Source organism: Salvelinus sp. IW2-2015, linkage group LG15 (genome assembly GCF_002910315.2).
Source record: "Salvelinus sp. IW2-2015 linkage group LG15, ASM291031v2, whole genome shotgun sequence".
Classification (NCBI taxonomy): domain Eukaryota; kingdom Metazoa; phylum Chordata; class Actinopteri; order Salmoniformes; family Salmonidae; genus Salvelinus; species Salvelinus sp. IW2-2015.
In genome coordinates this window covers 11,195,517-11,208,503 of record NC_036855.1, presented here as the reverse complement: position 1 = coordinate 11,208,503, position 12,987 = coordinate 11,195,517, and the positions used below count along the sequence as shown (strand labels likewise).

The following is a 12,987-nucleotide window of genomic DNA, read 5'->3' as shown; positions in this document are numbered from 1 at the left end:
AACATGCATTTGACGATGTTTAATTTCAATTCACTGGCACTATGACGAATAGTTTAATCATACTCATTGGTAACTTAATATATACTTTAATATACTTTAGGGGTATTTACACGGCACTGATAGACAAGACATAGCGAGATACAGATTATAATATAGTTTATGCGCCTATTCCGACAGTCTGTCTGCCTGGCCACATCCTCCCTCTCCTGCTCTTCCATTTTAAAATACACCATTGCGATAGCCAACGCAATATATTTTGTTTACCGATGCACGGTTCTGACTTTCTGCCTGGTGATCGACATGTCTATGCCTGGCTGTGCCTCTGCCGTCTCTCCCTCTCTTTCTTCGCTGTGTATTGCACCCCCATAGCTCTGAAAGATGCGAGAGTTTGTTCTCGAAGTAGGCGACGGCAAATAGTTTCCTCCGATGCAAAAATACTGAACCTTAGGAGTCGATTCATAGTGGAATCGAAGTTTGACAACCAGAAATGAGAGTCGACGGGCAAGGAATCGATTATTTAGGAATCGACTCCCCACCACTACTCTACTGACGCAACCAAATGCTTGAGAAACAGGACTAGGCGCGACAGGTAGCTAGCTAGTCAAGAGAAACTTAATGTAAACAACTGAACATGGTGACCGAGAGGTGAACGACACAGCAACATGGTCTTCGAAAGCGTGGTGGTAGATGTCCTAAACAGGTTTCTGGGGGACTACGTTGTGAACCTTGACACCTCACAACTCAAGCTCGGGATTTGGGGAGGTAACGTTACTTTGACGAATAAGTGTTTTATGGTTTGCAAGACAACGGGCACACTATTTTCACGGCACTTAAATACGAAGTGATTTTCGATAGCCCTGGTCCATTTCCTAACCTACTACGAAAAAGTCACTTCGGTACTAGTATCGAAGTGCCGTGAAAAGAGTGTTTCCCAGAGTAAGACAAGGCTGGTTTGCTGAGGGCAAGTATTGCTACTATGCTTGCTTGTTAAGGTTTTGTAGGCAACTGGCTAGCTATTATGGGGTTTTATTTGCTAACCAGGTAGCTACGTTTGCTAGTCTACATCAGTCAACTAGCCCGGGTAGCCATCTTCACAAGTTTGCTCGCAAGCCCTACCCCCCAAAAAGCCAACGTTTTTTGTTTGGCTGGAGTCCAGGTGTGGTCACGCCCGTTTCTTATTATTTGTCTTCTTCTATGGTATAATGGCGTTCGCAACAATTAGAAGTGCATTCCGCCACTTACTGTGCGGGTGGATAATAAGGATCCCAAAAAGGAAAACATTAGAGTAAAAATAAATAGACAAACTATCAAAAAATAAATAAATAAAATAAAATCTACCTGCTTTTCTGTAAAAACCTCATTCTAATCAGGTGCCAATACAGGCTCAGAAGCCTCCTGTGAGGGCTGGACATTTCCTAGGACAATAGTCCTTGTAGTGCTTCTGCCGTGAAGTCTTGGAGCCCCAAAAACTTCTCGGCTGCAGATATGATATCCAGCTTCTTGGACTTCTTAGACACTTGTGCTGTACAATTAATCACTGTGGCTATAAATGCCACAAAATCCACCTTCTTCACAGTGAGTGTATCCAGATCACTTGATTGACTTAAAACACAAGCAACTGGTTGCAATGCATCCACCACCATATCTTCAACACTGTTGCCTCCGACTATCTTCACCGACCAACACATAGGAGAATCGTTACGCAGCCCTGATCTTTGACACCTCGACCTCCTTCACCCTAACAGGGCACTCAAGGCAGTTCGGAGTATGATCCCCACCACAGTTGCAACATTTTCCATTCACAGATTATTCAATATCATACTTCTCCCGTCTGCAAACATTTGACACGTGGCCAATTTTGCATATTTTTTATATTGAATATTATCAGCTCTTCAACCAAAACCTAATATTATCTGAGTGAACAAGTAGCACAACAATTACATACATACTTATTTAATTTATTTCATAAACAAAGTTATGCAACACCCATTGATGCTCTCAAATTTTTTTATTGCCCACTTACACTCAATAACTGGTGCCAACTTTAGCTGCAATGACTCTAACCAAACACTTCCTGTAGTTGTTGATCAGTCTCTCTTGTCGCTGTGGAGGAATTTTGGCCCACTCTTCCATGCAGGACTGCTTTAACTCAGTGACATTTGTGGGTTTTCATGCATGAACTGTGCATTTCAAGTCCTGCCACAACATATCAATTGGGATTAGGTCTGGACTTTGACTGGGCCATTCCAAAATTTCAAATGTTTTGATTTTAAGCCATTTTTATGTAGACTTGATTGTGTGTTTTGGATCATTGTCTTGTTGCATGACCCAGCGTGCTTCAGTTGTGCTTCAACGGATGGCCTGACATTCTCCTGTAGAATTCATGGTTCCTTCTTTTAAGGCAAGTGGTCGAGGTCCTAAGGCAGCAAAGCATCCCCAAACCATCACACTACCACCACCATGCTTTACCATTGGTATGAGGTTCTTACTGTGGAAGGCAGCTTTTGGTTTTCGCCAGGCATGTCGTCCAAGAAGTTAGACTTTTGAATCATCTGTCCATAGAACATTCTTCCAAGAGTCTTGATAATCATCCAGGTGCTTCCAGTTGTTTTTGGCAAACTTGAGTCAACATTTTGTACATCACATCATGGGTCCCATTATGCCTGGCGAAAACCAAACAAAGCATTCCACAGTAAGAGCCTCATACCAACGGTCAAGCATATCAGAGAATTCTACAGGAGATTGTCAGATCATCCGTCTGTGAGCTGAAGCTGAAGCGCAGCTGGGTCATGCAGCAAGACAATGATCCAAAACACACAATCAAGTCTACATGAAAATGGCTAAAAAGCAAAACATTTGAAATTTTGGAATGGTCTAGTCAATTTTGGAATGGTCTAATCCCAATTGAGATGATGTGGCAGGACTTGAAATTAGCAGTTCATGCTAGAAAACCCACAAATGTTGTATTTCTGCATGAAGAGTGGGCCAAAATTCCTCCACAGCGATGTGAGAGACTGATCAACAACTACAGGAAGTTTAAGCAGTTCGGCATGTAAGAGTGGGCCAAAAATTCCTCCACAGCGATGTGAGAGACTGATCAAAAACTACAGGAATTAAGCAGTTCAGCATGGAAGAGTGGGCCAAAATTCCTCCACAGCGATGTGAGGGACTGATCAAAAACTACAGGAAGTTTAAGCATTCAGCATGGAAGAGTGGGCCAAAATTCCTCCACACGATGTGAGAGACTGATCAAAAACTACAGGAAGTTTAAGCAGTTCAGCATGGAAGAGTGGGCCAAAATTCCTCCACAGCGATGTGAGAGACTGATCAACAACTACAGGAAGCATTTGGTTGCAGTCATTGCACCTAAAAGTTGCACAACCAGAAAGATATGATACTTGGAGTTGTAAGTCCAAGGCCTGACACCTTGCCAACAGACAGAGCACATGATAACATAAGGTGCCGCTTGCCAATATTTGTATAGTGAAATGAGGCAAAGTTATTTGTCAGCTTAGGCTCAGCCCTATATGTTTCCAACCTCATGGTACTATGTATCTATTAGCGCTGTATATTCATGTAACAGTGCTTCTTGAGTCCTTTTAAACCAATATGCTTTTTCCCCCCTAGGTGATGCTGTGCTCAGAAATCTTGAAATAAAGGAAAATGCCTTGGTAGGTTTTACATGAATGGCTAGGCCTCCTGCTAAACGTATCAGTTGTTAATTATGTAGGTACATTGACATTGTATCGTGCTGAATATTTTTGTTCTTGTTTCAGAGTCAACTTGACATTCCTTTTAAAGTAAGAGCCGGACATATAGGTAAGATTTGTACGATGACTCTCAACACAACACCTACCGTAACCCTATGACATTTACAATAGTGCCTTCCTCCTACTCCCTCTTTCTCACTCTTCAACCTCTTTCTATTTGTTCTCTCACTCTGCTGTGTGTGTGTGTGTTTGTGTGTGTGGTTCTGTCAGGACGCTTGGAGCTGAAGATTCCATGGAAGAATCTGTACACCCAGTCAGTGGAAGCTACACTGGATGGAGTTTACCTGCTCATCGTGCCCACAGCCAGTGAGAACCTGACCTTATCACCGATATCCATGAACCCTAGCTGTAGTGTGTGTATGTGTGTGCACGTGTCTTTGCTTTTGTTAATGGGTAGCCTATGTCTTTGCATGTTTTAGGTATAAAGTATGATGCAGAGAAGGAGGAGAAACAGCTTCAGGAGGCTCGTCAGAGGGAGCTGCAGAGGATCGAAGAGACCAAACAGAAAGCAGCGGAACAAGGTCAGAGTTCATGTGTCTGTCTGTTTTGGCAGTTAGTTACAATATTATACATTTTGAGTCTTTGTAAGTAATGTATAGCTTCAAAATGTTTAAAACCGTCATGTGCATCTCAGGCTGTCAATCAGTGTTTACATTTCCCCACACGCACCCCTTGGCGGGGCTGCCTTTGGGTTAAAACACAGACTCAGGACTGTGACTTTAATGCATGTGTTCTTATATCATGTTCATTGGTGTCACAGAAAACCCCGCACTTGAGAAACAAGACACCTTTGTGGAGAAACTGGTGACACAGGTGATCAAGAACCTTCAGGTGAAGATCTCCAACATCCATATCCGCTATGAGGATGACGTGAGTATTCTGCCTAGTGTACTAGAACTATGTATATTACTACTGTGTTGCAGTACTGTAAGTTTCTTTCTCCTCTTGTCTCTTTCTCTCTTCTCTTTCTCAGGTCACCAATCCCAAATGCCCATTGTCATTTGGAATGTCTCTACAGAACCTCAGCCTTCAGGTAATGTGTGTGTCGCCTTCTCATGAAATCTGTCATTCATTGTGGATGATGTACAATCTAAATTGCAGCGGTTCGATTTAGTTAACGTCTGGATGTGGGATATGTGATGTTGTCGTGGTTAAAGGAATAGTTCACCCAAATTACAAAATGTGATATTGGTTTCCTTACCCTGTAAGCAGTCTATGGACAAGGTATGATAGAGGTACAATCCATGCTTTGGTTTTGTTATGGTTGTGGTCAGAGTTATGGTCTATTTGTGGTCTGACGCTGAAACAGTATCACGTAACTTCTCAACCCCAAAACTGTGTTACCCCACAGACAGCAGATGAGAACTGGAAACCTTGTCTTCTGAATGAGAAAGCCAAGCTGTTTTTCAAGGTAGAGTATTCTTTACAGCAATGGTTATTCTGTAGATGAGTTTTACATACATTATGACACTATTATACTGTCAACAGCGTTCTAAGCTGTTTTCTGTTGTGCTTTTTCCTCTCCTCAGCTTGTCCAGTTGGACAATCTCTTTGCCTACTGGAACGTGAACTCAATGCTGTACTCCAATCACATGCCAGACGAGGCCCTGGTGAGTGACCGTGTCATCAATCAGCACCGTTGCTGAGCGGTGAGTCTCTTAAGTGAGAGTGATGTCTATCTATGATGTCTAATTAAGTGTCTCTTCCTGTCTGTCGTTTCCACAGCGATGCCTCCAGAACAGCATGGATATCTACAGTTCCACCCCCATGAAACACGATTTCAGTGAGTGTTGCCTAGTCGATATAGGGGTGTGACATAGTCTGGATCAGTCTTGGTATTCATGTTGCCATCCACCTGATACAGGGAATCAAATCAGTCATTTGAGTGTATTGTAATTGAATACTTTTTCTCATTATTTAAACCCACTGTTGAATTGTTGTTTATTTCGGTATCATATCCTTATTAACCTAATTTTCCTGTTCAATGCTGGCAGTTTTTCGTCCGATAACAGCCAATGCGAAGCTGAGCATGAACCCCCGGTCAGACGTAAACTTCTCTTCACCCAAGATAGACTTGGTAGTCAATCTGAGAGAGGTGGCCGTGGAGCTGAACAGGCCACAGGTGAGATGGGAGAGAGGCCATGAAAGAGAGAGCGAGAAAGGGCTACATTTTCTTCGAGCAAAAGAGCACATTTGCCAAAAAAATACTGTAAACCTCATTAGAATCTGCATTGTGACTTCAACAATGTGCATAATAAGGAGGGTGGCTATTATTTAACCACAGTGAAGGACACTGATGCATGCGATTTCCACAATTTTGCTATCCTGTCTATTTGAAATGTTACAGTATTTTTACCAATATAAAATCGTGTTTATTATTTCCCTCTCTGTCTTCTTCGTTGACCCCTGAACTCTGACCCTTTCCCTCTCTGCAGTATATCAGCATTCTGGAGCTCCTGGGCTCGGTGGATATGATGTCACGCAACCTGCCGTACAGGAAATACCGGCCGCAATTCCACGTGCACACCAACGCCTACATATGGTCAACACTCACTCTTTTGTTTCTTATACAAAAAAATACTTAAAGCCTTTTCCCTTGATGTATTGATGACAATTGTGGTTATTGTTCATGTTTAGGCAGTGGATGATAATTGTGTCATGTTGCATGCCACCCAGTATAAGATTATTAGACACATTTTTCCAATCAATTGAGTTACAGTGATGTACACAGACTAGGCCCATTGTGACTCACTCTGCTTGTGTTTTCATCTAGGTGGCAGTATGTGATTACGGGCATCATGGAGGTGGACGTGAAGCCACGGCTGCACATGTGGTCGTGGCAGCGCATCCACCGCCACCGGCAGACAGTCAAGCGTTACAGAGCGCTCTACAAGTCCAAGATCACCAACAAGAAGCCCACTGAGAAGCTGCTCAGGGAAGTGGAGGTGTGTGGAGATCAGGGTCATGTTCATTAGGCACCAAATGGAAGAAAACTGACAAACAGGAAGGGACTTCCTGTACTTGTCCAATAAGAAGCACACATGAAAATGTTCCATTCCAAAAGGTTTTGAAACATTTTCCGTTGCGTTCCCTAAGGAGCGGAAACCAGACCTGCATTCAAATAGTATTTGTTTTGTTTGCAAAACTTGAGCAGTGCTTGATTGAGCTTGCCTGGCTGTAATTTGACCAATGGAATACTCCCTAAAGTTCAAGCCTTGCCCATCTGGCACTTCGGGCTGACTCAATCAGGCGCTCAAAGTATTTAAAAGAAAACAAAATGCTCTTTGAACCCAGGTGTGGTGGAGATTGAGAAGGGCCTACTCCTCCCTCGCTTTCAGAGTTGCAACCCCAGTCTTCTTCTCTACTCTGCTGCATTGATTGATGGACATTAAGTCATTGATGAAGTAATAATTGATGGATTCCCATAACGGTCCGGGAACTGTTTTAATGGATCCATCTTTCCCTCCATGTGCCCAGGAGACTGAGCGGACTCTGGATATTTTTAACATCACGCTGGCCAGGCAGCAAGCTGAGATGGAGGTACAAATTGAGCTATCTGTTGAATTATTCATAGCTAACTACCTCTCTTCTCTGCATCTACTGTAATGTGTTTAGCCTGTCTGTCCGTCAACTAACTCATTTGTTCAAAATGTCAGTAAAGCATGACTGAAATAACCCTACTTAGTCACACTGCTATAGCGTAACCACCAGTGCAACACGTGGTCACAGTCTAACTAACAGTGGTTCCAGCTAGTGGTTGTGGCTGAGGTGTTATGTGTAGAATGTGACCAGCATTGGTTGGTTGTTCCAGGCGAGCAAGGCGGGTCTGCGTATCTTTCGTCCGGGGGTGAAGGTGGAGGAGGAATCTCAGGGCTGGTTGGGCTGGATGTGGTCCGGCTGGTCAGGAGATGACGGCGCCAAGTCCAAGGAGGTCAAAACTGGAGGTGAGACTGCCCACATACCCAGTTTGATACAGGGTCTCACTTTGACTAATAAATAAACGCAGAATGTCTGTTAGTGCCAGCATCCTGCCACAGCTGCAATCTTTTTGGCTTGCAAGCTTGAAGTAGGCCTTGGCTAGCTAAATGCCGTTGTAGGCCTACCAAGTACAAACCTAGCTACAAAAACCGACAATGGCAAAACAAGGCGCTTGAAAAGACCCCATACTGATATTGAGGTGGAGAATTCCTGTCAATCCACTGTGCATGTTGTTCCTCGGCCTAGTCCTTTAACGTCCATTGTCCAGGAGGCTGTCGCTCCTTTCCTCAGAATCCTCTGACACAGAAGCACAGTTGGAGTTTAGAAGACCGCATCAGCAATGGCGTTCTGAACCAACCAAACATTTATTTTATGTGAAATTGGTGTACTGTGTGTCATTCAGCTGGTTTACTGTGTGTCATTCAGCTGGTTTACTGTGTGTCATTCAGCTGGTGTACTGTGTGTCATTCAGCTGGTTTACCATGTGTGTGTCATTTCAGCTGGTTACTGTGGTGTCATTTCAGCTGGCAGTGTACTGTTTGAAATGTGTTCATTTCAGCTGGTTACTTGTGTGTCATTCAGCTGGTTTACTGTGTGTCATTCAGCTGGTTTACTGTGTGTCATTCAGCTGGTTTACTGTGTGTCATTCAGCTGGTTTACTTTGTGTCATTCAGCTGGTTTACTGTGTGTCATTCAGCTGGTTTCAAAATGACATCATCGGGGCGCATTGTGTGATTTTAACCAATTATGAGTAGGCATTGCCTATTAATTGTCTACTAAGTGGTTGATGATGTCATTGGAAACACTTAATCTTTTTTACTACAAAACATAGAAATGTGTAATTTTCACATGTTGATGTCGGGGTGGTGCTGAAGATGATGAATAGGAAGTAATTTTTTTTTGACATTTCCCTTTAACCCTGTCCTGTCCCAACCAATGAATTATCAAGTATTGAATCATGTTGATGACAAGGTGCTCATGATGATGATGATGATAATAATAATAATGGTTTTGGACCAGTTATGTCTATATGTCTATGACTTGCGCACTTGGAATTGCATTTTGCATTTTCTTCCCTTTTTTAAAGTTGATTTGAAATGATCTTGATGATAAGGCGCTCCTGATGAGGATGATGTTTTAATGTTTGTTTTTGTGAAGCTAGACAAATTGTATGGACAATACCATTTTTTACAAAAAATCTTTATTCTCCTCAGCTTTTGGTGAGCTTATGACTCCTGCCGAGAAGGCCAAACTCTACATCGCCATTGGCTACAGTGAGGTAGCTGTCAATCACAACCTGCCAAAGAACGTGAGTGGCTACTGTATATTTCCTACACATCGTAGTGCAGTACAGCAATCCCTGGCGTCTTCCAAAAGAGATATTTGGATATAGAAAGATAACCCAGGACACTACTCACAATCTCTCTTTTCCCTCTCTGATTTTGTTTTTGCAGTTTGAGGACATTAAGATACATTTTCACATGAAGAGGATGTCTTTCTCAATGAAAGACAACAAGGATCAGAATGAAATCCTCAAGGTCACAGTTGAAGACCTGAAATCCATGCTGACCCAGAGGCCCGGAGCACAAGCCATTAAGTACGCACAGTACACACTCTGGGGTGTGTTCGGTGAGGGGAAACGTTCAGAACGTTGCACGCAGAAATGAAGAGCTGACATGATGTCAAATTTTACATGACAGAATATCATATCTGTTCTACAAAATCTATTTATAATCGATAACTCTGTACACCTGTGAACAGACCCTGCGTTTAAATACTTTCCCCCTCCCCTGTTGTAGTGCTTTATCAATGGGATATTGTTGCCAGGTTTTTGTTGTCGTGCCATAGTCCAAGAGCAAACTTGAGAACAGCTGACGACACTATTTTGCGATGCTCGGTTTGTCGGTATCTCTCTCTTTCTCTCCCTTTGCTTTTCCCTCATCTCTCCCCCTTTCTCTCTCTCCAGACTTCTCTCTCTTCTACTGCTCCCTCCTGTTCTGATGCTGCTGATGTTGTTGTTGCCCTCAGGCTGTCGGCCCAGCTTAGTCTGTTTGAGGTGAAAGGACTGGCCAATAATCGGCCGGCGCCCACGCTGCTGTCGTCGAGGAAGGCTGCCACGGTAACAGGGACCCCCCTGCTTGACATCCTGTTTGAGACCAACCCTCTGGATGAGAGTGCTGACCAGCGGCTCCACGTCGAGTCCCAGCCTCTGGAGATCATCTATGACGCTGTTAGTGTGTGTGTGTGTGGTGTGTGTGTGTGTACCTGTTTACATGACTATGTCAGTTGTTCCTCGGTTCAATCTGGCGTGAAGTTGTTAGAACAAAAATGTGTGTGTTTGCATGTGTAACAACATGGGTGTTTCCCTCCGGCAGGTGACGGTGAACAGCATGTCTGCGTTCTTCTTGCCGCCTGATGACCTCCAGCTAGACGAGCTGACCAACGCCACTCTCATGAAGCTGGAGCAGTTCCGAGACCGTACCTCCACAGGTCAGAGCCCCGCCTCTAGCTCTGACTGACAGGCCACACTCACTTTCCTGGGCTGAAACACAGCACTGATGGATTTGTTTACATGTGCTGCAGGTCCAAATATGGAGATCTATTCATTTATTTTCTATGGACATGGAGGTTGGTGAGGTAACCTTATGATTAATCAGCCAGGATATACGCCTCATTGACCTCAATCTCCAATCCATACTTCTTATTTCCTTTTGACAGACACCCCTCCCTCCCCTTTCATATCCTATATTATGTAAGAACGTGTTGAAGTGTGCCGTCCATTATATGGTGTTGTCTGCAGGGCTGATGTACGTGATTGAGACCCAGAAGGTTCTGGATCTGAACGTCAACCTCATGGCCTCCTACGTGATCGTGCCCCAAACCGGCTTCTACGACTCCACCCAGAACCTCATGCTATTGGACCTGGGTCACTTCAAGGTAGGTCACTTCAATTGACACAGCACACGCGTTTGTGTAGAGACAGCGGTTCGATCTGACTTGAGTGAGAGACGATGTACGGAAATTTGAGAACTGTGATTGATCCTATCATGTTGCTAAATTTCACTTGCTCAATAAGGCAACCACTGAGCAGACTCAACTTGCCTGACTGTTTAGTTTTCTAGCCCCGGGCAGTCGAACCCTGCATAATAAACAGGACCTCACCCAGGTGTGCTATGACAGGGGTTTTCAAACTGGGGTCCATACATTTTAGCTTTGTTTTGAAAAACTATTTTGGGTAGTTTTGTATGTGAAAAATGATTCGTTTATGAATATTGCTAGCTGCATCAGAATACCATCATGGAAACCATTTTAATGTCTCTATGTCCAGTATGAAGGAAGTTAGAGGTAGTTTCACGAGCCAATGCTAACTAGCGTTAGCACAATAACTGGAAGTCTACAGGAACATTTGGCATACTAGCTGTTCCTGTTCATCCGACTCTGGGGTAGCAGATAAAAAGGGCTTTATTGCCTGGGCAACGGTCCCTGGGAAGAAAAGTTTGAAAATCCCTGTTCTATGTCATTGTGTTATCAGGTGTCTAGTCTGAGCAGAAAGGGGCTACCCCAGCTCTCTGTAGGGAGCAGGACTATACAGGACATCATGTCCCAAGCCTACGACAGCTTCAACATCAAGCTCAGCAGCCTACAGTTCCTCTACAGCAAACCAGGTACACACACATGCACACAATTATCTGCCCAAAATGTGTCATGTGACACAACTACGCAGGGAAGTCGTTTTCTGTAGCTTATTGCGTTCTTGCGTTGCGTACTTAGGTAGAATATAGCTAAATTAGGCTTACCAGTGGTTGTTGTGTTGTGTATTAGACGGGGACTGGAGGAAAGCCCGTAAACTGAAGCAATCGGCCCTCCACATCCTGGAGCCTGTTGATGTCAAGGTGGTGTTCAGCAGAGCCATGGTGGTCACGGACTCACGCAATGCCCAAGTAAGAGCGAGTGGAGAGGGGTGGTGTGGAGGTGGAGGGGAGGGAGTTTGGGGGGTGGGTTCTGGGTAGAGAGAGGGGGATGGTGGTGGAGGAGAGGAGGGTTGGTGGGTGGGTGGGTTGGTTTCTGGGGTGGGTGGTGGGGAGGAGGGGGTTGTTGGGTGGTGGGCGCGGGCTGGTTCTTTGGGTGGAGAGAGAGGGGTTGGTGAGCGCATGGCCTTTTTGGACTTGTTTCGTTTTTGTCAAAAAGCTGGTCGGATTGAGATGATATTGAATTAACAGTGTAGTGTGTGTCAGGTTTAAGATCTTGAGGGGCGATGCCTCTCTTGTCTCTGAGGATCTCTGCTGTTAAGGTGGCGGCCGTGCTGGGAGCTGTATTAACAGCATCCCGCTGCCAGAGAGCAGGCCGGCCCCGCGGCACCAACACACACTCTTACACCTAGTATAACTATAGGGGAGTCTCTCTGCTGTCTGTGGTGTTGTACTGCGGTCTGTGGCTGTTGACTCTGTGTGTCTGGGGTTGACTTCTTTTCGTCTCTGTGGGTTACTGCTCTCGGGTTCTGCTGTCTTGGTTGATCTTCTTGCCTGTCTGTGGGTTGGACTCTCTCTCTCTCTGCCTGTCTGTCTGTGGGTTGACTCTCTCTCTCTCTCTCTGCCTGTCTGTGGGTGACTCTCTTTCTCTTTGCCTGTTCGTGGGCTTACTCTCTCTCTCACTCTCTCCTGTCTGTGGGCTTTTTCTCTCTCTCTTTGCCTGTCTGTGGGCTGACTCTCTTTCTCTTGCCCGTCTGTGGGTTGACTCTCTTTCTCTTCTGCCTGTCTGTGGGCTGACTCTCTTTCTTGCCCGTCTGTGGGTTGACTCTCTCTCTCTGCCTGTCTGTGGGCTTACTTTCTCTCTCTCTCTCTCTCTCTCTCGTCTGCCTGTCTGTGGGTTGAGTCTCTCTCTCTCTCTGGCTGTCTGTGGGCTTACTGCCTTCTCTCACTCTTGCCTGTTGTGGCTCTTCTCTCTCTCTCTCTGCCCTGTCCTGTGGGTTTGACTTCTCTCCTTGCCTGTCTGTGGGTTGACTCTCTCGCTGCTTGTCTGTGGTTGACTTGGTCCTCTCTCTTCTGCCTGTCTGTGGGTTGACTCCCTCTCTCTCTGCTGCCTGTCTGTTGGGTTGACCTCCCTCTCTCTTCTGTTCTTGGGTTACTCTCTCTCTTTTGTCTCTCTTCTCTCTCTTCTCTCTCTTTTCTTTTCTCTTCTCTGGCCTTTATGTGTGGGTTGACTCTCTCTCTCTTATCTTCGTCTCTGCCTGATCTCTTCG

General features: G+C 44.8%; 1 protein-coding gene across 1 annotated transcript in view; it reads left to right on the top strand.

Annotated features, from left to right (window-relative positions):
• Positions 1-515: 515 nt before the first annotated feature.
• The window catches only part of LOC111973719 (intermembrane lipid transfer protein VPS13A-like), an 82,686-nt gene continuing 70,214 nt past the window's right edge, over positions 516-12,987 (top strand). Inside the window, 24 exon segments of the mRNA XM_024001108.2 lie at positions 516-762; positions 3,628-3,671; positions 3,777-3,819; positions 3,981-4,076; positions 4,190-4,291; positions 4,531-4,640; positions 4,744-4,803; positions 5,122-5,181; positions 5,300-5,380; positions 5,496-5,553; positions 5,765-5,892; positions 6,206-6,312; positions 6,544-6,715; positions 7,248-7,310; positions 7,582-7,714; positions 8,963-9,057; positions 9,203-9,345; positions 9,777-9,978; positions 10,124-10,238; positions 10,549-10,685; positions 11,281-11,413; positions 11,571-11,714; positions 11,999-12,054; positions 12,057-12,122. Of these exon segments, the coding sequence (XP_023856876.1) occupies positions 663-762; positions 3,628-3,671; positions 3,777-3,819; positions 3,981-4,076; positions 4,190-4,291; positions 4,531-4,640; positions 4,744-4,803; positions 5,122-5,181; positions 5,300-5,380; positions 5,496-5,553; positions 5,765-5,892; positions 6,206-6,312; positions 6,544-6,715; positions 7,248-7,310; positions 7,582-7,714; positions 8,963-9,057; positions 9,203-9,345; positions 9,777-9,978; positions 10,124-10,238; positions 10,549-10,685; positions 11,281-11,413; positions 11,571-11,714; positions 11,999-12,054; positions 12,057-12,122 (2,448 nt within the window). The 5' untranslated portion in view covers positions 516-662.